At 32.8% G+C, this 26,598-nt stretch overlaps 1 protein-coding gene across 2 annotated transcripts in view; it reads left to right on the top strand.

The window, feature by feature from the left end:
- Window positions 1-26,598, top strand: part of EPHA3 (EPH receptor A3) — a 338,669-nt gene that overhangs the window by 178,937 nt on the left and 133,134 nt on the right. For both annotated transcript variants that reach the window (XM_011356405.1, XM_011356406.1), the window contains exons 4-5: window positions 18,606-18,761; window positions 19,443-19,778. In XM_011356405.1, coding sequence (XP_011354707.1) covers window positions 18,606-18,761; window positions 19,443-19,778 — 492 coding nt within the window. The remainder of the gene's footprint in view (window positions 1-18,605; window positions 18,762-19,442; window positions 19,779-26,598) is intronic.

Below are 26,598 nucleotides of genomic sequence, written 5' to 3'. Positions count from 1 at the left end.
GTAAAAATTATTCTTATTTTATTTTATGTTTGTTAAAATGTAATGTCTTATAACAGGAGTACATGCCAATAAAGATGACTTTGAAAAAGATAGTATTGGGAAGCATGGTTTGATTGTATCAACCAAATTATGTAATGCAACATTTGGAATACGAGCTACAGTTTAGAACTCTGTGGACAGGAACACTTCAGTGCACCTTCAGGAAATAATAAAAGCTTCTTTTTTTTAGTCTTTTGGACAATAGTCACTCACACAAATGTGTTACCATTGATCTGTTTTAGCAATGACATTTAATCTTGTTTTAGGAGAATTTTCCCTAAGGTTGAATGAATATCACTATATCTTTTGATTTAGGATGCTTAAAACCTGTGACGATAATTTTCTAAAAAAAAAAAAAAATGCAGTGCTGTTTTCTTAACCGTCTAAGCTTTAGCAGTTCAGGCAGAGTTCCTTTTCTTTGGGCCTTATATTGGATTTGCCTCATAAATAGTTTCATGTGGAGACGCCAATGATGCTAAGATGGTACATGCCGGCAAGTCTAATTGTGATAGATGAAGCATAGTTTCAGAAAAAGATTTATTCTCATTTCAGAACTTTATTCTAGTTAACATTATTCCTTGAGAATACAAATCTGAGATGCAGGACCCTTGTATTACCTCTAAAACATTTTCATAAGAAAAACATGCCTATTCAAATATTTGTCAGTCAAAGGACAGTTTCAGTGAAGTATCTATCAACTTAGATATAAAATCAAAGAGAATGGATGAGTCATACTTTTGTGCCCACTTGAAACACCTTTCTTATACTTAATATAAATATAAGAAGTATTTCTTGAAAGTAATCATACTAAAAGATAAGTCTTCTTATAACCTACTCCTTACCTGGGAAGGTATTATGAGGAAAAAAGTGTTCATCAATATTAACTCTTTCATACAATGCAGCTGGCATAAAAGTAAACACAAGAGGAGAAAATCATCCTGAATTATGAATGTCATTTGCTATTTTCATAGCACCAGGTGGGAACGTTAACACTTAATCAGTCTCTCTGGCATTATTTCCTGTCCATATTGCCAGCTTTATCAGCATGAAACATACTTTGATTCTCTTCTGTGGTGTCGAGAACAACAGGCCACAGTATCAATGACATTCCAATCAGTGGCATATCATTTCACATTAGTTGTTATCAGATATGATATTTCACTAACGCATTTTGACCATATCTGGCACAATACCGCCATCTCTCTCTCTCTCTCTCTCTCTCTCTCTCTCTCTCTCTCTCAAAATGGAGATTAATCACAAAACACTTTCACTGTTTTAGATTTTGAAGGCAGAAGGAAATATTCTCTTTAAAAATGTACTACAGCTTTCTCCTTGAGAGTACTTAATGCTCTTTTATGAAAAATAAAATCTTTAGATTTTGAACATACTTGATAATCACTTCATGTTAAAACAATACCAAAACTGAAATGCTAAGAATTGAAAATGCTAACATTGCACACAAGTCCCAGTTGTGAACTACAACTGCTAAATAATAACAAAAGCTATTTGTTTTAGCAAATACTTGTTCTATTTTAAACACTTAATGAATGGTCATTTCAGTGTTCAGTGTTCACTCTTTGAGGCAGACATTTTTGTACTAAGTACACACATGTGGAAATCAAGTTCGGAGTTGTTGAATAACTTCCCCCAAAATTAGGGCAAAGTCCTAATTTTTCCTGAGATCCAACTTCAGCATATTCATGCACTCTCTACTGCCACTGAAAGCAGTCCTCCTTTTTTGAAATCTACTTATTCAACTATCAATTTATTCTAAAATTAGGAAAAATATAATTTTGCCCATAATCAAAAGAAAGTTTTGCAGTACAATATAAAATGATGACCACAGAAAGTCATATTGAAATATCTCTCTATTAGATTTTGTCTTTGGAATTGCCCTTTTGTACTATATAATAATTAGTTAAGAAAATTAAGAAGTAAAGCATGCAGTATGTGCAACTAGCAGGAAAGAAAAAAAGACTAATAAATATTAATGTGTTGTTGATCCAAGATAAATTTGGAGCATAGGAAAATTTCAAATCTGGAGGTGTTCAAATCTGGCCTTGTATTGCCAAAGGGAAGAGCAGAATATTACTGACAAATGGGGGTAGAGAGGGATATGTGTAAAGAGAAAGTTGAAGAGAAATTGCAAAGCATCATAAAAAATTAGCAATCTACCCACTGATTACAAAAAGATCAGATCTGATCACTGTGATACAGTGATAAAATTTATCTTGATATGTATTGAGCTATCAAGCCAGAACATTTTCCTAAGATTATTTTTACAATTAAAAAAATTAAGAGAACATTTGTATCAGACCAAAAATAATTTAAACAGATGAGGTAATGCATTCTTTTACATCACTTCTACATAAGCAATATTCTTTGAGGTTTCTAAGTGGCTTAAAAGGTGATTTTATAGGTTGAAATATTGTCCTTTCTAGTTTTATGGCCGGAGCAAAACAGTATTCGTCTGGAATGCATATAATATTGCACACGGGGTTAATTAGGTTAGGGATGAATTAATTTGTAACAATTTCCGTTATTTGACAGGCATCAATAATGTAGTATATTACTTGCATTCCAGACATCAGCATACTGCCATGACCCAGTCAAATTCAATTTGGGAAAATCTTGGATCACATGAATATTTTATTATTGATTTTTTTGTAACATCATATTTTACAACCGGGTTTGGTTATAAACCACCATAATAACTTGAAGAGATGTTTCAGAAAGCCACACTGTTGATGAATGGAAATCATGCTTTCTGCAGCAAAATAAAAACTTACAATCCTCTTCCTGAAATGAGATGTTAAGGTATAATTTTGTACAGTATTAACAGCTATTAAGGAAGTTATTTTTCTAAGCAATCTCCCATCCTTTAATTGGATGTTTTTGTTGGGGGAGGGAAAGGACGATGATAGTTTATATAACTTAGTTAGCCTGGCCTCTTTGCAAACCCTTTACATTTCAGATCATTTTCTGACTTCTAAAAATCTCTCCATATATTCAGACCCCCATTTGTTTGCTCATAACTATCAGATAGAAAATCTGAGTTTGCACATAAATGATCAGATGGCAGGCCAGCTTGATAACAGAAAGGCTATGTTCATGGTACCTATGGTTAAATGTATGCATTTCCAAAGCAAAAGCTTACATTTATTATAAACCTAACTGTAGAAAATTTAGTTATGGAGATGCCAAACTGAATCTAGTCACAATGTGAAAATATACAAAAAAGAATGATAGTTATAAATCACAAGAATTGCTATCAGTAATGAATTTTCTTGTGTGCGGTGTATGTGTGTGTGTGTATAAAAAACATATAACACCTTACACAGATGCTTATACTGTGTTAATTACATTTAAAAGGCTTCGTGGAATCAGAATCACACACACTTCCCTCCCAAAATGGCGAATTTTAAATGTTTCTTAGACTAAAAGTTGAATTCAAATTGTTTAACCCAAACTTTTTTGGTTCTCATATTTTTCACATTTTATTTAGAATTTTTTATTCTTGCTCATGCTTTTGTTGAAATTATTGACCCTCAGTATCCATATATCCCATTCATCACTCCTGTATCACCTTCTCTATATTATTTAATCTTTCTCCAATTTCTAAAATGTAGACAATTTTCTAAATCTTCATTCATAAATGTTATTTCTTATTTTTCTCTTTTTTTCTATAGAATCTAAGAACATTTGGAGAGAGGGATTGAGTAGGCAGATGGGAGAGAGGTTGGAAAGGGAGCTAATACTGTAAATGCATACACATATACAAACCATAAACGTATGTATGTATGTGTATATTTATATGTATTAAAGTTAATTTGTTACAATAAATAACTACCAATTTTATATCAGTGTTAAGATACCTAATATGCAAAGACATATAAGACATAATTCCTCTCTTCAATGAATTTTTAGTGTAATAGGGCTGAGACTCCCACAGAAAGATAATGAGAATATAACATGCTAAGATTGAAGCATATGCAAATGTTAAAATTACAAACAGGAGAATCATGTAATTATTAGTAGTACACCACCAGGATGATGAGAAAACCGAAACTCTAGAGGCTAAGTAAGCACAGTGACGCTACGCATCAAAACCCTATCCAGAGGAGGGGTCTTGCCCCAAACTTGTCCTGTCTAGAGACATGTTTAATCTTTGTGTAAAAGTGGAGGCCCCTGTTGCATAAACCAAAGCCAAAAAATATTGAAATATCTTCTCTCTCTCTTTTAATGTCAGCTACCTTGTGAATTCCCTACAAATAAAGATTACGGGCTTTTCAGTGAAGGCTCATAGTGTAACATCTTGCTCTTAATATGCTTCCTATGACTATATATAGAAATGAATTTAAAATACTCTTAACTTTGTCTCTACAAGTAATGGTATACACACACACATATATAAAACATTTATAAATACCAGTTTGTTCTGTTATTGTGAAAAGTATGCATTTAAACAATGGGTGGGTTCAAAATGCTCAGAATTCTGAGCACTAGATAATTTCCGATATTAAAAAAAATTGCTTAGTTCTAAGAAGGGTGACTCATACTTTTATCTATATTATTATACTACTTGTTTAATTGTAAGTATTTAGAAGAACAATAGGCATACATGTAAGTGAAGATAATTTAAATAGAAATAATGAGGAAAACCAGATGTAAGAGCCAACTCCCTGCTGTTATCCTCCCACGAAGTCCAAGCCTTTCCCTTCATCTGGTGTAGCAGCATTTCAGTGGCCTCCAGCTGTGGGCAGAATAGTGTTCATCTTGTGCTATTCCCTAGTGTCCCAAAGGTGTTTAATTTTCAAGTTACAGTTGACACAGAGAAATAGAAATTCAGCAAATGAAAGAGTAACTTGAGATAAGAAACTAAAGGTGACTATAGGGATTTTATTTTTGCTTTAGGGGAAAGATATTCTCCAATGCAATCAGTGAACCATCTTGTGTCATCTTTTAATCCTGGGAGACTAGTACTAAATAGATGAAGAAATCTATTTATTCTAAGATGTGGAATTTTAAATAAAACAATCTGTGAACTTTTTTTTTAAACTATGGAGCTTGATGGTAAGAGTTTTTAATCTTTGTTAAAACTTAATTATCTGCTTATTTAGAATCTTGATTAACAAAAATTAGTTATTAGGTTACCAGCAATGAATATAGGTATATAACACCACAATAAGTATTTAAAGTATTTTACAACTCCTGAAAAATTATTAATGTAATATTTAAATACGTTACTATTGAATAAAATCACTTTATTCATATGATAAGTAACAACCTATCTTTATGAATAGTTGCTATAAATTTTCTATAAATTAAAATTGAAAAGAAACTTTTCCTAAAGTGGAATCGATATCATCTTAGCTATTGAAAACCAATTCTGTACCTACAGTAATCGATAGAGGAAGGAATGATGAATAATATGAATTTGAGGAGGGTGCTTCTTTTGTTCCTACTTTTCCATGAAGAAGTTCACACCAGTGACTTGTCATATTAGACTGTTCCCAGATTCAATATGAGAAGGTATATATAGAGTAAAATATTATCAAAAGCGTATGTGTCCCAGCTAAATTGGCCCCAGGAAATTTGTTAGCTGATCTTAAAATTCTATACTGTGAGAATAATGAAAACAGCATGTGATTTGAAGAAGATCTGGTGTCAAGTTTATCTTCACCACCCATTGGCTATGGAGTCTGCAACAAGTTCCCACAACCTTAAGATGGTACCCAGACAGACAGCTCCATTCAGAACTACAGCGTAGGGTTATTGTTTTCCAGTTTGAGATTGTTCTTCCTCCTACATGAAAGAATAGAATTGGATAAGGAAGCTTTGCTTGTAATTCAAAACTGAATGGAATTAAGCTTCTTGAAATATATTATTTACAAAGCTGGGCTGCTCTTAGTACTATGTATTTACTGTATAAATGTTTGGCTTTTTAAAAATCTATAATGCCTTATGCAACGTGGGACTGAAGTATCTTATTTCTGAAGTTTCAATTGCTATAGAGTTAAGCCTAGAATTTGGGTAAAATTATATAAATTTTGGAATAAGCTATTCAAATGAATCAATTTCACTGGAAAAGTCCATTGGGGGGAAAAAAGCAGTAACTTTACAAAAAATGATAAATACTTATCTTATTCAAGAGAGTTTCCTATTTGGCACCAAAGAATTATTCAACTATCCATTGGCTCTTTAGGAATAATGCTGTGATCACCTAAAAGAGCCTGCCAATTATTGCCATATGTGAATGTGGTTTTTGTAATCTGGACACTTATCCCCTAGGATTTGGACTAATAACTCTAGCCTTTTACTTCTCATTAACTGTCAGAAAAGCTATCAGACGGAGGGAGACATTGGTCAGTGCCAACATAATGTAGAGTTGGACAAGTGGCTGGAAGTTGAAAGGATCACTATCACCTTAGCAATAGTCTGTACTTATGGAGAAGGAGAAATAAGACTCAGGAAAACTAAAGAATTTTAAAGTCAGATATGTTTTGATACTCAGTAAAAGAGAGCTCCTTCAAACAGTGAGGACAAGATGTGGAGGGAAGTCAGCCAAGTTTGTGTTTGCTGGTGCATATGGCAGCCAAAAAAATAAAAATAGATCGTCAGTATTGGGGGAGGGGTGGAAGTGAATCTACACAAAGGAGAAAAGGGATTTTGAACTATAAAGTTGGAGGTAATTATTTCAATTATCCCTGAGGGGAACAGATTCAACATTGGTCCTTCCACCAGTAAATGAAAGAATTTCAGAGGAAAGAAAAAGCATTAGTTATGTGTGACAAAATGATCTAGAATATCAACCAGCAACCAAGGGCATATTTTTGCTCTGGTTTGTCTATGTTAAAGAAAAAAGTTGTGCAGACGTAATATATCTATGGAAATATCTAGGGTCAAATGACATAATTGAAGCATTGGGCACATCAAAGGACAGGTTGAACATCTATTAATAACTTACTTGAACAAGAAGTTCTGTTTTGTCATATATTTTTGAGAATTCTCTGAAAAAAATATAATTCTATTCCAAGAAGTGAATGCATACTATATCTGTAAAAATAAAAAACTAGGAAAAGGCAAATGTGGTTTAATATTTTTAAATACATTAACAAATAGATTGAATCATGTCATAGATTTTGGAAATGTTTGTATACATTATGTAAATGTTTAATTATATATATCAATACCAATTTCTAATATATGTTTGATGCTTATACTCTCAATTTAATTCTTACAAAATCCTAGAGTTCTTTTACTATCCTGTTATTTTATGGACTCCGAAACTGAGACATTAAGAGGATTTGTAACTTCACAGGTAGTACATGGAAGAGTCAAGATTTGAACCTGAGCATTCTGAACCTGTGTTCTTAACAATTACAATCTCCACATCAAAATAATATCATCTATTGATTTATCAGAATTGACGTTACTTTTAAATTGTTGGTCCAATAGACATGACATATTTTTGTTGATATCATAATTTTCTCCTTTTCTGCTTTGATAAATAGTATATATTAGCAAAATTAGGGAAAAGGTGGAGTCCATGGAACATAGGTTTTCTGTTTTTAAAGTCAAGTATCTGTGTCATGAGCAAATCAAAATCAATATTTTGGTTTAGTTACCATCGTGTTCTGAATCAGCCAATTCAGTAAAGACTCTGTTTTTCTAATGTATGCCTAACAGGGAAGAATTCTCCAGCAGTATTTCATTGTACTCATTTTAGAAAAGCTACATATTGCTTAATCCTGTTTGCTTCTCTGGAAACCCATATTTTTTATAGCCAACTTCATTTGGTGTCAATAAACAAAAGCCTATATGACAAAGAAAACTAAACTTGACATTTTTTTAATATGAAAATATTAGAAACAGTTTCATTGCAGTACAAAGACTGTAAATACCTCACAATTTAGTACAGCAAAAGCTTACTTGGCTAATTAGATGTAACATATTAAAATTAAACTCTTGTGTCTTTACCTATGTAATCCATTCATTTCCTAACTCAGTAAACAGAAATATCACCCAACAACTTGAACAAGAAGCTTGGATGTCAGTCCTTATATGTCCTTCTACCTTATGCTCTGCATCCATTCTATCTGCAAGACCTATCAATATTATCTCAAATGAATATCTCAAATGAATATACTTCTTTCTATGCCCATAACTCTTCATCTATGTCATATCATCTCTAATTTGGATTATTTCAATAATTTCCGGTCTGTTTCATTCTTGACTCAGTTCAATGCATTTTCCCCATAGGAACAAGAATAATCACTTTGAAATATAAATCTAATTATAGTGTACCTCATGCATGAAACCTTTCAATGACCTTCCACAACACTTATTGTATAAAAAACAAGCCCTTAAATATAAACTGCAAGGCACTCCATAACCTGATTGTTCTATATGCCTCCCCAGACTGATTTGAGGCTCTTATGTCTTCTGTTTCATCTATCCTCTTTTTTCTTTAATTTTCATGAACACTAAAGCCTCTTGCTTCAAGGCTTTACCTTAGAAATGATCTGCCTTCCACTTTTGGCTTCTGACTTTTATATATCACATAAATATTTGAATGCTTTGTACATACCACAGAAAATGATAGACTTCAATTTTACTCGCCGGGGTGCTTGCAGCTGCAGCATTTATCTCCAGATAACCTGCAGATTACAGTCCTAATCTTACCCAAAAGTTTGTTATGACGTATCTTGCTTTTATTATTATTTTCACATCTTTCTAGTATATCCATGCACAAGATATAGTAATTCTAGATTTCTAGAAATGTCAAATCCTAGGAAATGTTGCATTCCTATGTGTGATGGTAAATGAAAGTTGTCAGCCAGCTGCACCTTTTTTTTTCCTAAAAGGAAAACTAAGGTTAGATGATTTACATTCCATAATTATTATTATTATTCAATTAAGAATATTCATACTCCTTTTTCATTCTAAACTAATCTAATATATTTGTTTAAGAAACAAAGCTTCTTTAGTAAATATACCTCAAGTTTGTTTGTTTGTTTGTTTGCTTTTGTCCTGGGATATTTTCTTAAACATATTTGAAGAATTTTTAAAAAAGGAATGTTTAGAATAAATTAGGGAGTTTCTTTTATTTCTAGTTTAAAGGTATGATTTATAATTATTGTTAAGCATATATATGATTACACATTATGTATATATTACATATATTATGTATTTCTGCATTTAGTACCTAATGGAACACATAATTTTTTAAAATTTTCCCATCTTTTTTTACATTTTCATTATAAAACTTCATGATTGAGTCATAACTTGAAACTGATTCTTTCCAGGAAAATTTGGCCTACTAATATGTCTATGATTATTTAAAATTAGTAATTAGGCATAGGAAATATTATTATGGAACATCTTTATGCAGAAATAAAGAAGGCTTCCATTCTTCTCTCAAAATTTCTTTATTGCTTTTCATGAACCAAGTATTCTAGTAGGTGCCTGGAGATAAAAGAGGGAAAAAGTGACCATGAGGTGCTTATTATCCTATCACACTACAATAGTATAATAATAGTTGAGTTTTAAGGGTAGAATGTTTTTTATACATGTGTTTTATGAAAACGTGATCATACCTACAGTGTTTAATATTTATGTAGGTTCAGTAATCAGATTGCCTTGCAAGATATATCAATTATTAACTGAGTAAGGCACACTGTTTGGAAAGAAGAATTTCAGGTAGTTGAAATTTTCTCTGGCCTGTAACCAAGTAGATGATGAAATGTGAAAGCAATCAGAAATGGATACTGGACTATGAGTTTAGATAATTTCAGATATTCCTGAATGTGAATTTAGCAAGTCACAAAAATTAATTCTTTTCTGTTGCAGATTTCTTCTATATGTAATCAAATAAATTGAAAGTACTATGAAACCAAGAATTTTTGGTTTCATAGCACTATTTTTTGCTCTTAATTAATGACCATTTTATTGGTTTTTAAATCCATTGTTACTTAGTCGTACCAAATTTATAATCAGAAATGCATCAAATCTTCCATATCTTGGAACCCCCATATCTTGGGAAAGGTGTTAATATTTTTTACTCTTTTTGGTATTCTTAACATTTACTCACATTGAAGAACTCCAAAAATAATGTTATATTTTAGTGAAAAACCACTTATTGAGTATATAATAGAGAAGTTGAGCATCTCATTTTCCTATGCTGAGAGTTCTTAGTATCAGGCTAGAATAATAAAGTGGAATTGCATAAGTCTTTTTAGTTTTTTATTGAAACTATTTATGATATGCTTTTTTCCCTACACAATAAAATTCCTGTTCCAGCTGATTACATAAAGTAGAAAATTCATTCTATGGTAAGTAGTCAGATTTCCCTGAAAAGAAATGTTTCACAAATACCTGTCTACAGACCTACAACAGTTAAGCATTCTTTATTCCCAATGCTAGACTTCCATCAGAGCCATTCACCTGGCTAGACACAGGCTTGACAAATCATTGAAGAAAATTACTATCAACAAAAAGTTACAGTGACAAAATGATGTAATCAATTTTCCTATGTGCCCAGTAAGACCTGATATCTTTATAGTCACACCATATAAATTTGTTACATTAATGTTAGGGTGCTGGATCTATTGTCAATCCTACATTAGTTATCACTTTTAAGTTTTATGGGATGAGAAGACAACAGATACAAAACCGCATAAACACCTGAAACAGGTTTCATTTTTGGTTACAACATATAATAGTGGAATAAGTAGCCAAGATACTAAATATCATTAAGCATCAATCATCTCCTCAGGAAAAATACATAATATCTGTCTCATGTGATTGTTTTAAGTACAGAAGTGAAACATAAGTTCAATGCTAAACCTAGAGATTTGCAGTAAACGGTGTTATATTACAGGAAGGTGAAAACTATTCTCTGCAGGTGGAATTTGTAAACTGGGCATTGATAATCAAAGATACAAAAACTCAGTTGGTGCTACTCTTAGGACACACAGTTTTCCATAAATGTGTTAGACAACTGAAAAGTTGGCAAACCACAATGTCCTTAAGAACCAAAGGTTGTTTTAGCATTCTCTTCGTGGTGAATGTAAATTGGACATATTTCAGTGTTACTGGCACCTGTCTTGCTAAATCTGATGAAACAATAACAGACAAAATAAATTCTTGTTACTAAGCTATCTTTGAGCCATACTAGATTGTGATTGATTCTGTTGTGTTTAATGGTGTGGTGGCATTTTGCCTTAGGCCTTTTTTATTGAACAGTGGAAAGAACAGAAGAAGGAAACACTTGATCACTTTGTAAATGCTGCACATTGCAGGCAGGTCTTAATGACTGAATGTAGCCACTTCCAGTGTATTGAAATGCCTCTGTCTTGCCTCAAAACATTGTACCTCTATTCAAATGGCAAAGAATAGAGTTCCTGTAAGACTGTGGAGTGCAGCTCATTTTGGGAATAAACAGTTGCTTTGACCTTGTACCGGCAAAAAGACCCTGTCAGGCCTAGAATTGCAAGGCCAGGAAATCATCTGTTTAGTCAGTGCTGGTTCTGGTCATTAGTTTGTGTTTATGGCTGGGAATTGATAATATGGCCTGTGTATATGGAACTAAGGTCTGAATACTAAAAGGGCCCTATTTACCAACAGCTTTATTTTTTAATTTAAAGTTAATTCAAATTGAAATCAGCCTTTTAACTCTTAATTAGGACCATATTTTCTCTTAAAAGTCAACCACATTAGTCAACTGGAGACAAAATTCACTTTGCAATTGAAAGGCTGTCTACTTTCTTTCAACAGTAGCCGCCATGGTTTACTAAATGCATTTGTTTTCCTTTCACTATGGTAACTTTACCCATTCTGAGTATCAGCATAGCTTAAACCCATCAATTACAACTTAAAGGAAAAGTGTGCTGTGTGCTTTGGGAATGAAGCCAAGAATCTTGAAGCTTTTCTATAATTATTATTCATTGTATAGGTAGTGCTCATAATACCCTCCATTTCATATTTTTTTCTGTATTATTTTCCAAAGCTGGTAGTGTTTTATTTTACCTCACTACCGACCCATAGTATTTATTTCCTGTTTTATTGTTACTTCATAAATATAAAATCAGCAGATTCCCAAAATATTTTGAATTCATTCACTGCAGATTGGTATTATTTTGGCTTCCTTCTATTATTTATATTTTCAGTGTTTTTCAATAGAAAATCAACATTTGGCAAGGGCGTCATTTTTGTTCTACTGTGGTCCATCCTAGGGTTTTTCAATAAGTTTGGGGTTTGTTCAATAAATGAGCAACCATATTCTCACTAATTCAGCACTTAAAAAACAGGAACTAAAAGCTACATTAGCAAAAGTAAAGCAAATAAAACCTCATTGCAGACTAACAGAAGAAAAATGTAGTCTCTCTTAAATTGTATTCTCAATACCGTGCTCATTTTCTTTACAACAGAGAAAATAAGATCACATCATCTTACATTTAAAAAAATAAAAAGAACAATTACTATCAATATTTCTTAATTTTTATTCATTCACATAAAATTCTCAGACTTCTAAACATTCTAATCTATCTATAATGTGTATAAAAGGAAGAATATAATTAAATATAGCTTTACGATGTTATTGGTTAACATGAAAGTATAGTATTAGGGAATTATTTTTTTGGCAGTCAATTTATCTTTCAATTTATCCAACCATAAAATCAACATGCCTTTTGAGTACATACTGCTCTGATACTGGAAAACACTAAAAAGATCAAAATCTGTCATTTCTTTTTCACGTATACTTCTTTTAGGTCAGAAGGGAACCTCATTTTTTTGTCTTGTTGCCCTATGTGATTTTATAATTTAAATGGCTAATTATAATCCTTAAATCAGTGATGAAAGTGAAGATACTTTATTTTTTCCTACTTAGAAAGTTCTAGGAATCTTACAAATTTTTGTACACAAAGTATTAACCATTTGCAGTATGTAACCTGAAGAGTTTTTAGAGACAACTTAGTCAATACCTGTCTTTTAATACCTATCTGGGAATTAAAGTGCAGAGAGGACAAGTGGTTGCCAGTTAATCATTCACTTAAAAAATGCATCTCATCAACTGCTAGGCAATAGAAAATGTGATAGGCACAGGGCGTACAAAATTAATAGGAAATAACTCGTGTCTCTATATTACTCAGGGTCTAACATAGAAATACATAATAATTACTAAGCAGAACTTCAGACTTAGTTATAGAAGAGGAAGTCACTGTCTCAACCACCTTATTAAAATTTGAAGACAACTGGTCAGTGAATTTGAGCTAACATCTACCTAGCAGAAAAGACTAGATCTAAACCTGTATTTCCTCCTTCCTAGTCCAGTGTTTTTCTTATATGATGCTGAAAACACCTTGAAGTGCTGGGATAAAAAGAAGAAATCAGGGAATTTTTTGGTGAAGATAACATAAAAATATCATATTGAAAAGTATTTTAGCAATTACATTCTCAAGTGAGGAGATCTATTTCTAACATAACAATGACATGTGGAATTGGTATCCTTTTTAAAGCTGGTATTGTAACTTTTAGCATTATAAGATTGGACACAATATAGTGTCTAGGTCATTTTAGGAGATCAGTACATGTTTGTTTGATGAAAGTGAATAAATAAAATCTAAACATTATATGAATAAATCTGATTCCTAATAAATCCATGATGATATTCAGTAGGGTTTGAGGAGGAGCTACTTTCCATTTTTAATGATTATTGATTTAAATTCATAGATCATGCTATTTTGATTTATCAACACAAAATCAAACATGAGAGTTCCTGCCACACTTAACTGGTTCAGAAATCTCCATTAGAGCAAAGAGATATATCTCTGGGACCATGCACCAAAGGCAGCTTAAAGGATCTTAATCTCTTAATTACTCTTTGGTTTTATTACCAGGGGCCTGAAATCTATGAATAATTTTACCAGTGTTTGACTGATAAGAATGTGTACTATTGGGTTATCTAAAGAAAGATATAAATCAGAATTTTGTCATTTGGGCAGCAGACTTTGAATATGCATGCATCAACCTTAGGTTAAGTATTGCTTTAGTAGCTGGCTTACTCCAGGAAAGGCCTTGACTACATAGTAGAAATTTTTTATTTTAAACCTTAAAACTGGATAAATCTGAATTAGTATTAATTTGTTTACCCTTCTTGACTATTCTGTTTTCTTTGATATTCTGTAATAAGTTGGCCAAGACTTCCTTTGAGTAATAAAAGGAAAGAAAACATATTAACATATTTGCTTTCTACTCATTGCCTGGCTTTTTAAAATATGTTGAACCGTCTCAGTCTCTAAAATAATACTTAAATAAAAGAAATGTGCAGATTGTTATATCACTTGTTTTATATTCAAGGTAGGGCAGGGTGATGTTTTCAAATTAAAATCATTGCTCTTACTACTATAAGCAAAGATAATAAAACACAAGTATGCAAAGTAAAGTTTCAAATTCTTCCTTGATAATTTTTGAAGGATGAAGAAGATTAATAGATATTTAAGTGCAAGTTTATTTACTTCAAGGGAGGGAGATTATTGATACGATAATTTTAGAAGCAAGTGTGTAATATAAAGAATTTCCCCTATATATATAAAGAGTGTGTTTCCTACCAGTATAATAATTTTACTAATATTATTAATTCTTTAGTCATAGTCTCAAATTTGTTGAACAACTTTGGTGGAGAATTTAGAGATTCTCGTTATAGTAAGAAAGGGAAATTTTGATTGTTTGCCTCCCATATATAGTAGGACACCCTACTCTTGAAGTTGAAGACTCCTCCTGCCCTTTCAACGAAAACACCCATGTGCCCATAATAGTGTTGGACATCAAGTAGAAAATTCTGGAGAAACCCAAGAGAACGTCGGTCTTTCTGAAATGGTTTCTTACTTAGAATAGATGACAAAGGATTGGCATTTATATAATTTTTTTTTTTAGATGACTGTGCTTCATTGTAATATCAACAGTTTAGAATTGCAAAGAAAAATAATTTGCTTTTAATAAGTGATTTATATAAAATTAAAACAGAAAAAGCTCTTGCTTATTCAGACTATCATTGAATGTTTTTCTTATCTTGAGCATGTTACTCTTTCTGCTTGTGTTTTAATTATGCACTCAATAAAATGAATACATTAATATCTGTCATGATTATTTTATTTTTGTTATTTTTTATTTTTAATTTGTCAAACAAGTTTACTTGTTACCAACGTTAGCATATCGAATTCTCCTGTTTACATTGCAAGTACTCTTAGCCCAACTTGATTCAGTCTATTCAATATACATAATTCTGGATTTTTTATTCCAGGATGGGTTAGAAGTAGAATAGGAGGATGAAGAAGGATGGGAATTAAGCATAGTAATTATATGTTGAAATCAGGACCTTTCACAGTTAGCACACTTTTTTCTTTTCTTTTTCTTTCTTTTTTTTTTTAATACTAACAGAGATTTTTGAGATCCATTGCCATGATTTATGGAAATGAGCCCTAAACATATCAAGTTCTTTCCCGAGGTAACCAACAAATGTCTTAATTTAATAGAATGATTGAGAGTCAATTGAAATGGTACATATGAAAGTACTTCAGAAAGAGAAAAAATGTCTACAAAATAGGATATTATAGAATCTAGTATTATACTCATAGATAGATGACATTCAAGGAATATCTGTAAATCGGTAATTAAAGCCTATCAGCCAGAAGAACATACAGACTGGCCAATGTGATTTCTTAGGATCTTTTTAGCTCATTGAGCTACAATTCTATTCAATTAGTACATCTCAACTGAATTCTCTTTGTCTTTATGTCATTTAGAAATGTTTTCTGATGTAAGGAAAACAAAATTTGACCACAGTAACTTAAATAAACAAGATATTATTTTTCCAATATCATAATAAATCTTGAGATAGGTGCTTACTAGGTCAACAAGTTCAGTGTACACATCTCTCTGATTTCCTTATTGTCCCATGTAAGCCATTATGTCCATAAATAATTCTGGAATAACATAAATTAAATCACTCAGTTACATGGGGACCATCTTGTTATGGGGATAAAAAAAAGTATCCCAGTGGCTTTCATCATATTTCTGTTTGTATCTCTTTGGTCATCTCTTTGGCCATAACGTTGGCCATCCATCGCTACTTGCCATAAAGTTTGAGTTAGAGAGTACTGGTTTGAGGCAATCCTGAACAAAATCAGCATTCTATTAGCAAGCAGAAAGCAGCATTCAGATGTTGAGTATATAACCAACAATACTACCACATTCTCCTGCTTAACAGTTTGTCTTTCCATATCAGTCTATTTGTGTGTTTAATTATGCTTCTTACAGGCCAGCTCCTTCTATCTGTTTACAATCTTTCTCAAACAATATTTTTTCTGTGTAGTCTCTTCCAATAGCTCAATCAGAATGGAGTGCTTGCTTCATGTGGCCTGTGTTAAATGTCTGTCGCCTGTTTTTTGATTGCAAGGGCCCTTTTGAGATGGACAGAATTAAGGACATTTGTATCTTTAAAGCTATCAAAGAAACTGAACAAGAGTAGATGATTGACAAATTTTTATTAAACTGCATGTATATGTGCTTACGTATCTTTTACTATTATCGTCTCTAAGATTATATAGTCATAATTAGATAAAGTTAGTTACTAGTTTAAATTAACGTTCTTAACTTGTAGATTTATTAACTATACCTGCTTTCAAGTTCCTATCAGAAGTCCTGTGCTGTAGTGCTGTAGCTCAAAAGTGAATATATGACTGACTGTCTTATCTTTTAAGTATCATATAATATAGCTACTGATAAGAGTAACAAAAAGTGATTGTTTAGTGAATATCTTTATGCTAAATATAAAGCTCATAAAAGCCCCAGATAAAGACACACAGATAAACTCAGAAGCAAACAAAATAACAAAATACATTGGAACACTGCAACTTAATCTTGAAACACCGAGCAATGATATCCTCTTTAAAGGCACTTCAATGATGAGCTAAATCAAAACCAGAAGTTAAGTACATAGTTTATACTTTATATAATTTCCTCCATGGCAATATAACAGGAGATATGAGATGAAGCTGCTAACCAATGTTTATAGACAATGTTCAAAAGTTTATAATCCTAATCTATGTTTGGTTAGGGCAATAGAATTTATTTGAGTGGCTCTCAGTGTGGCACCAAAAGTTGTTCAATATAATATAACATCATCCTAGAGCAGCCATTCTTAGTAGAAACTAGAAAACAAGAAAACTAAATTAATAATTACTATCATTTTCAGTCATTCTGTTTGTCTTAGCAGCGTATTTCCCTTAGCAGTGTGTTTCTCAAAATATATGTAGTAGGAAGATATGTTATTATGAACATAGTGTGTTATCTTTCAAAATGCATTTAATGATTGTTAAAATTAACATTTGTCCACCCAAGTTTTACTTGAAAGTAAATAATTTGTTATTCACAGTGTAAAGTTAATATAAGAAAATTCTGGAATTCAATGCTAAATATAATCTACAGGGATTATTCTATGTGTAAGTGCTTTAAGTCATCAAATCTCAGTGCAGCACTGACATTGAGTTTTAGAGATTCAAGATATTATTCACTTCCAAAGATATTCTAGAGGAAACTAAAAATTTAGACCCCGAATTTATTTCTTAAAGGACTGTCAAGAGATTTCTCATTAGGATTTTCACAATGATTACAGATTTCAATGTAACTATGAAAATGGATCAAATGAAACAGTATAGCATTTTGAATTTTATATCAGGTTAAATGAAAATCACATAATAGAGACAGCTAAAATGAATATTGGAAACCAGTTCATTGAGCTTAAAAACCACATCATTCAGAGATATGCCCAGAAAGTATGAAGATAACAGAGTTATTGAGTTATTTTAAAAACTTTGAATGTAATAACAGTTAACAAATGTTTTAGATATAAATTATATCTCCTTTTATATTTAATATACAGACAAGAAAATATATTGCAATCTCTATTTTAGTCCATTACCATAAAAGTAGAGTAATGATACTGTCAAGGCAGAAAATAAATTGTAGCTCATGAGAACCATGTATCAAGAATCTTAGAATATAGACAAAGCCACGATATCTTCCTATAGTTGCTTATGATTTGTAGGAATAGACTTGTACGCACAGAAACCAATTAGAAAACAAGTGAGCAAGTAATATAGTGTTAACTGCAGTGCAGATAGTGTACACATTGCATCATGTTTAAATGATGTTTGAAAAGGGAATGGCTACACGATGACATGGCTTTGCTTTATTTTCTCCACAAATATTCCAATGCCAAGTAAAGCTGTGAAAACATGAACTGGGAATTTCATCACACTCTAGTGCCAAAATAATCTAAATTTTGTGGGGTTTTTTTTCTTTAACATTTGGTGCAAATTCAAATGTATATGTGAAAAAATTACACTGGATCACATTATTTGCTTCTGTAAATACTGGAAGGAAAAATGGATTTATATTCATAGTGAATGCATGTCCTAAGATCCTGAAATGTGTTTTACATATTTTCAAAACTACATTTTCAAAATGATCACAGAATTTTAAAAGAGTCATTTTGTTCATAGCTTGTCAACCGGGTTTCTACAAGGCTTCAGATGGCAATACGAAGTGCACCAAGTGCCCACCTCACAGTTCTACTCATGACGATGGTTCAGTGAACTGCAGGTGTGAGAATAATTACTTCCGAGCAGACAAAGACCCTCCATCCATGGCTTGTACCCGTGAGTAGTTTTGCTGCAACCCATGCCTCCATGTTTGTTTTATTTTGTTTTTTTCTTTTTGTTACCGTGCTTTTTTTTTTTTAGCATTTGGCCCATTTCCTTGTGTTACCCATGTGCAAACTGAAAGTCTTCTCTGCTTCACTGTCCATGCTTGGCTCAACACAAATGCAACATTTATCACAGTAAATTAATTACTTTTAAAACACTTCCTGCAATAAGACCCCAGAAAGAAAGAAAATTTTCTGTCTTCTTTTAGATTTTTCATTATATTTGACAGGATAGGGAGATTATAGGCATGGGATTTGTGTTTTTACATTTCTATTCCCTCTTGTTATATGTTGGTCATAGGTCATAGGGAAAAAGGACTAAGATTTATAAAACTAATACTGAAGTTTTCATAACTATTCACCAGAGCATTGAATTTAGTGGTGAATTCCTCTGTTGGACTTTCTGAATGCATCTTCAACCTTGAGTAGTAACTCTCCCACTTACAGCTTCAACAGAACAGTGCTCTTGAATCCATGTGTCTGTAATCTCATGGATCCTCTAAGGACAAATTAAAAGTATATAATAAAGACAAGATGGTTATTTACCTCTTTCAGTTCCATTGTAAATTATCTATTTCCCTTGTAGTAGAAACCAGAAGTGAAGCTCATTAATCTTTGTTGAACTACTTTGCAGGACCTCCATCTGCACCAAGGAACGTTATCTCTAATATAAATGAGACCTCAGTTATCTTGGACTGGAGTTGGCCCCTGGACACAGGAGGCCGGAAAGATGTTACCTTCAACATCATATGTAAAAAATGTGGGTGGAATGTAAAACACTGTGAGCCATGCAGCCCAAATGTTCGCTTCCTCCCTCGACAGTTTGGACTCACCAACACCACAGTGACAGTGACAGACCTGCTGGCACACACTAACTATACCTTTGAGATTGATGCCATTAATGGGGTGTCAGAGCTGAGCTCACCACCAAGACAGTTTGCTGCAGTCAGCATCACAACTAATCAGGCTGGTAAGTACATGCTGTATTCTTCTTATTCCTGCCATCTCAGAGTTAAGTAACAGTTTTGCCAGAGAAAGTGAAAAAAAGGAAGGGGAAAAAAAATTGAAAGGCCTCCAGGATTTTCTCTTCTATCATTTTTAGATAGTTATGTTACATTAAATAACTCAATTTAATTGTTGAAGTGAGGATGAATCATATTTGTTAGATGATTCTAAACTAATTTAATCTATTGCTTTCCAATTTGGAACCTTTAAATATTTGAGTCTCTAGAGATAACATTTGTGAGTGTCCTTGAAATATTTTCGTAGTTCAAAGAACTTAACAGACATTGAAACAACTGCGAAAAGTTTATGTAGGATATTCGAAATTAGAAATAGCTTTACTTTAGTTACAATTATATCAGATTTTTTGATAGTTATTCAGTTTTTCTTTTGATTGTCTGATGCTCTGAATATTATAGCTCAGAAAGTTATAATTATCTGAATAATTAAAAATAAAGAAGAAAACATTTTTATTTAGTGGCTATACTTTGTATTTAAAAATCCAAAGTATAAAATTTGTGGAGAAGCATAGTGAAAAGAGCTCTTGCGGGAGAACATTTAGAAATACTAATCTTAAAAATTTTCTGGGGTAAATTGTTAGGTGATTTTATCACTATCTTTTCCACTGATAATCTTTTCCTAACCTAAAAAAAAAAAAAAAAATGCTTCTTTGGCAGGTTGTAAGCAATTCCCTTTAATATGGAATGAAAAAATTTAAAAAGCAAACGAACTGCTCACCTTTCTTTATCATACATCCACAACATTTTCTTTTCTTTATTGTTAGTACATCTTGTTCTTTCAATCACTCATTAAATCCTCTATGTGTTTTCTAGTTCTCTGATAATTCCTGTGATTTTTTTCTATATATATATTTTTAAGTGTGGTGTTCAAAATTTTTTATGGGATTTTAGTTGCAATTCTCTCAATCATATAGAAGTGTTATACTTTACAGAGCATACAGACACATACCAGTGACACTCCTTTGAGGTAAAACAATCATTTATTCAATGTTGACAACTGTGATCAATGAGTAATAAGCAGTTTTTGGTATGAACAGAGCTTGTGCAAAGTTAAGCTGATAGATGTTTATAATTGTTGCTATAAGATATCATGATTAAGGATACATTCTAAACAGTTCAATTCAGAGATATCATTGTATCATTTATACCCAAACAAATAAACATTGGAGCCAGAAAGGAGGAAAAGGAAGAGACAAGATAATGCTCCCTGATAATGTTTCAACTAGAACTACAGATTCTTGAATCTGTTCCCAGATGGGTTTACCCCTTAGCTGGAAATCAGGATTGAGTGTAAATGCATTTCTCTGCATTTGGCATAAATCGTGAAAGTTCCTCTGCTCTCTGGTGGGACTTGCCCTTTGCTCTGAGGATATATATACTGAATGTCTCAGGAAAAGGAAGTGGAGAGGTGACTAAATACTCCTATCAACTGGAAGAAGTTATGAAGCAGCCAAATGACTAGCCAAAAATACTTACCACTTTTCTTTCTCTCACTTGGCTGACTCAATAAGGTTAGGTAAGCAACTAAGGGTGCACAATTATTAATATTAGACTTGCTAATGTCCAGCAAATCTATACCAGTATGACTGATGCTTATTAAAATTCTGCACTACTATTCTAGTGAGAAGTAGTTCTACTTCTGCAGGTTAATATGGAAATGCATCTGTTCTGGTTAATTCCTCAAGTACCCTAATAGTATCCAAAACCCAATATCTGAGGTCCATTCCTTCCCCTCTCCCTCATAATCCAGAAACCAAAAGGAGAAATCTGGCATAAAAGAGGCTTCTAGGAACTTCTTCCTCTTGAGGGGTCTATGTCCTTGACATGCAGGTTGATAGATATTTTGAATATAACCCTTGGCATTGTCCATGCCCAAATGCTTCTCTCTTTGATTCCAAACCCCTCTCTTGTTTCCACTTTGCTTTTACTCTCTATATTTATGCAAATTTTACACTTTTAGTGGTCTCATGATAATAAATAAGCTTTATTTGTGAAAAAGACATGACTTTTAAATGAAATGAACTGAAGTATCATTTAATTTTGCTTCCTGAATCTGTAATTTGTCCCACTTGAAGCTAAATTCCAGACCAACTAGACTTTTGCTTTACTTCAGTTAATGATATTTAAATTCTGTTACTAATAATATTTAAACGTTTCTAACTTAAGTTTACTTACCTATCTTTCATGAAAGGAGAAGAAAAAAGAGTAATGCTATTGCTATGTATCACATAATTGTAGCTTCTCATATTCAGTGAACATAAGAATTTAAGAAATTATAATTGTGTGGCAAATGGCTTTCCCAAATCCTATATTTCATGCTGATTTACTCTTTTTTAAAAAAATGAGAGCATCAATCGGTTTTATGATTATCTCCCAAGTAAAACAGAAACATATAAAAACAAGCAAGAGCTCCTTATTTTCTATCTTATCATCGACCTTTGGCTTTCTGATAGTACATTTATCAGAAAACTAATAGGTTCAGATGTGTACAGTGAATGAACCTAGGTAAAGTGGCAACCAAGAGCAGGCCAAGACATTAAAAAATAAATGGGGATGATGCTTTGGCCCTCCCAGTTACAAATCACAGGGCAAGACAGGATTCAACAGGGATGATATCAGTTACTCTCCCTAAACCCATTCTCATTTTTTTTAAATCACAAATTTATCTACAATATGCACCACTAGGCATTTTGTATATTTATTTCAGGGTACATGTATTATTTTGTGTGCCTGGGGAGGTAGAGGTCTTTGTTCCATCTTCAAATCCCCACAGTAAGATGTATAAACAAGGTTAGAAGCAATGCATTTCTCCAGAGAGCGTTTCTTTGTTTTGCTTTATTTTTGTTCTTGTGAGAGTTAATGGACGGGTAGCTTTGAAAAATGAGCTCCATACTACTAGAAAGATATGGCCGTGACAGCTTTGATGTCATGTTACTTAAATTTCTCCCAGTCTCTCTATCTTTGACATGGACATAAAGGGGAAACGTGAATGTGTCCCTTTTAATTTAGTTTGTGAGATTGAGTTTGTTGCTATTTCTCTTGATTATGTTGTAAAAGCTATATGATGACCACATGATAAGGCACCTTCTAAATTGTATGGATTATGCTGTAAATTCGGATGTTAGTTCTCAGCTCTCAATATTTTCACAAAGTATGTCAGTGAGATAAAAAGCATGGCCTCCACATAAAGATTGTATACGTGAATTCATCAAACATGTACAGAAAGAATTGCAGGTTGCAAAACAAATCTGCAAAGTTATAACTTGGTATAAATTGCTACTTTGTGTTTTCTTCCTTGAATGAGTATATTTACCTTTTAGTTCCAGAAACCATCATTTTGGAACATTAGTGCAATATCTGTCTCAGTTTATTCTCAACCTTCATCATAAAATCTGCCTTTTCCCCCACTATCCTGTAATATATAATAATCTCAGACTAGAATAGGGGTCACTAAAATAGAATTCACAGGCTTTAAATTTTGAAGTCCACCCCCAACCCTATTTTATAGCTGAAGAAACTGACATTTGAGAAGTTTTTACAATGTTTCATCAAGAGATCAAACTTCCACTAAAGTCTCCCAACTCCAACGCACTTTCAGCTTCTATTCTCCTATTCTGTCTGCCATTCTGTGATTCATGCATGTAGCTACGAAAATAAATGCTGCCTTGGAGACAGAGAGGAGCTTTAATGGGGAAATCTACTATAACCTATGCCATCCACAATAAACTTGGTCCTTCCTTCTTAGTCATATATCACAGGGTTTCTTAGGGGTATTCTGCAAAAGATATTCCTTGTCATCCCCATTCTTACCCAAACTCAATCTCATTCTTTACTCCATTCTTCACAGATGATTTTCCCTCGGTGATACTGTGATTTATAATAAGAAATATATATTTGGTGTTGGTCCCAGTTTATGGCATAGAGCTCCTAAAACCCTTTGAATTTTCTAGGTGATAAGAGGAATAAAGGTATATTTTGTTATTCATAACAACCCCTTTAAACCGCACCTGAGTCTATGTTAGTAAATTGACATTTGGAAATCTCCTAAGGATAGGGGCTGGTTGCCAATATAACCGAACCTTGTGATTAGAGGGTTGGAATTTTCAGTACACCTACTCTCCACCTGTTCCAGGAAGTGAGAGAGGCTGAGATAGAGTTCAATTATCTATGGTCAATGATTTAATCAATCATGCCTATCTAATGAAGCTTCTTTGAAAACTCAGAGGAGGTGGTTCAGAGATCTTCTGGGTTGGTAAACACATACAGGTGTGGGTAGATGACACACCTAGAGTAAGCATAGAACCTCTATACCCCTTGTCCCCCACCCTGACATTTGCATCTTTTCCATCTGGTTTTACTAAGTTGTATCATTTGATAATATAACAAACTGGTGATTTAGTAAGTAAAATGTTTTCCTGAGTTCTGAGAAGTGCTCTAGCAAATTAATTGAACCTAAGGAGGAGGTTGTGGCATCTCCTTTTTTTTTTTTTTTAACAGAAAAGATGGTAAAAAATATATTTAAAATGTGAAAATTCAAATATAACAAGCAAGGAAAAAATATGCCTAGTAGCTACAATTTTCATTTCTATTACTGGTTATAAGGATATAATTGATATTTATAATTTTGTATTTCTTTTTTCAATCCCATGGTTCTTGCACCTTCAGCTTGGGAATTTTTACTTGATGGAGTAATTTGAAGTTTATTTCAGAAGGGCCTGAGGTTTTGTTTTGTTTTGGGTTTTTTTAACCAGTTTATTTTTTTCATACTATATATACATAATTTTTTTAACATTTTATTTTTGTATTTCCCTCCTCTCTCCTCCCCACTCCCTTCTGTAACCACTAGTCAGTCCATTGTCCATGTTCATGAGTCTCTGTCCTGTTCATTTGTTGCTTTTAGGTTTATATTCCACATATGTGATATCATGTGATTTTCAACCTTTTCTGCCTGGATTATTTCGCTTAGTGTGACTATTTCAAGGTCCATCATGTTGTCGCAAATGTCAGTATTTCATCTCTTCTTATGGCTGAATAATTTTCCATTCTATATATGTACCACAGCTTCTTTAGCCAATCATCTATCATAGGACACTTCGGTTGCTTCCATGTCCTGGCTAATGAGAATAATGCTGCTATGAACATGGGTGTGCAAATATCTTTTCGACTATGAGTTTTTAAGTCTTTGGGGTAAATACCCAGTAGAGGGATTGCTGGATTGTATGGTAGGTCAATTCTTAGTTCTTTGAGGAACTTCTATACTGCTTTCCATAGTAGCCATACCAATTTGCAGTCCCACCTGCAGCGTATGAGGGTTCCTATTTCTCTATATCCTCTCCAACGTTTGTTATTACTTGTCCTGTTGATTATAGCTAGTCTAACAGGTGTGAGATGGTATCTCATTGTGGTTTTGATTTGCTTTTCCCTAATAGCTAGTGATGTTAATCATCTTATCATATGTTTGTAGGCCATTTGTATGTCCTCTAAGAAGAAATGTCTGTTCAGGTCCCCTGCCCATTTTTTGATTGGATTATTTGTTCTCTTATTATAATTGAGTCATATGATATCTTTGTATAATTTTTATATTAGGCCCTTATCGGAGGTGTTGCTTGCAAATATATTTTCACATTGGGATGGTTGTCTCTTTACCTTGTTGATGTTTTTTTTTGCTGAGCAGAAGATTTTAATTTGATGTAGTCCTATTCGTTTAATTTTGCTCTTACGTCCCTTGCCTTTGAGGTCAAATTCATAAAATCCTCTTTAAGTCCAAGGTCCTTGAGTTTAGTTCCTATGTTTTCTTCTGTGCGTTTTATTGTTTCAGGTCTTATACTCTGATCCTTAATCTATTTTGAGTTCATTTTGGTGTGTGGTGATAGAAAACAGTCTAATTTCATTCTTTTGTATGTGGCTTCCCAGTTTTCCCAGCACCATTTATTGAAGAGACTTTCCTTCCTCCACTGTATTTTTTTGAAATTTTTGTCAAAAAATATTTGCCCATATAAATATGAGTGTATTTCTAGACTCTCAATTTTGTTCCACTAGTCTGTGTGTCTATTTTTCTGCCAATACCATGCTATTTTGATTATTGTTACTTTGTAGTATAATTTGAATTTGGGCAGAGTGATGCCTCCAGCCTCATTCTTTTTTCTCAGGATGGCTTTGGCAATTCGGGGTCTTTTGTGCTTCCATACAAGCCTGATGATTTTTTGTTCTATTTCTTTTAAAAAAGCCTATGGGATTTTGATGAGGATTGCATTAAATCTGTATCATGCTTTAGGTAATAAGGTCATTTTAACTATGTTGATTCTTCCAATCCAAGAACACAAAACATCTTTCCATTTCTTTGTATCTTCTTCAATTTCTTTTAGTAGGGTCTTATAGTTTTCATTATATAGGTCCTTCACATGTTTCATTAGATTTATTATTAGATTTTTTTATTGCAATTGCAAAAGGAGTTATTTTTTCCACTTTTTTTCTCTTGACACTTCGTTATTAGAGTATAAGAATGCTATAGATTTTTGAACATTGATTTTGTATCCAGAGACTTTGCTATATTTGCTTATTGTTTCTAGTAGCATTCTTGTGGAGTCTTTAGGGTTTTCTATATAGAGAATCATGTCATCAGCAAATACTGACAGTTTGACTTCTTCATTTCCTATGTGGATGCCTTTTATATCTTTCTGTTGTCTGATTGCACTCACTAGAACCTCCGATGTCATACTGAATTAGAGTGGCGATAGTGGACAGCCTTACTTTGTTCCTGATCTTAGA

The sequence above is a fragment of the Pteropus vampyrus genome, unplaced genomic scaffold, assembly GCF_000151845.1.
Source record: "Pteropus vampyrus isolate Shadow unplaced genomic scaffold, Pvam_2.0 Scaffold26, whole genome shotgun sequence".
Lineage (NCBI taxonomy): Eukaryota > Metazoa > Chordata > Mammalia > Chiroptera > Pteropodidae > Pteropus > Pteropus vampyrus.
This window is presented reverse-complemented; position numbering and strand designations above follow the sequence as displayed.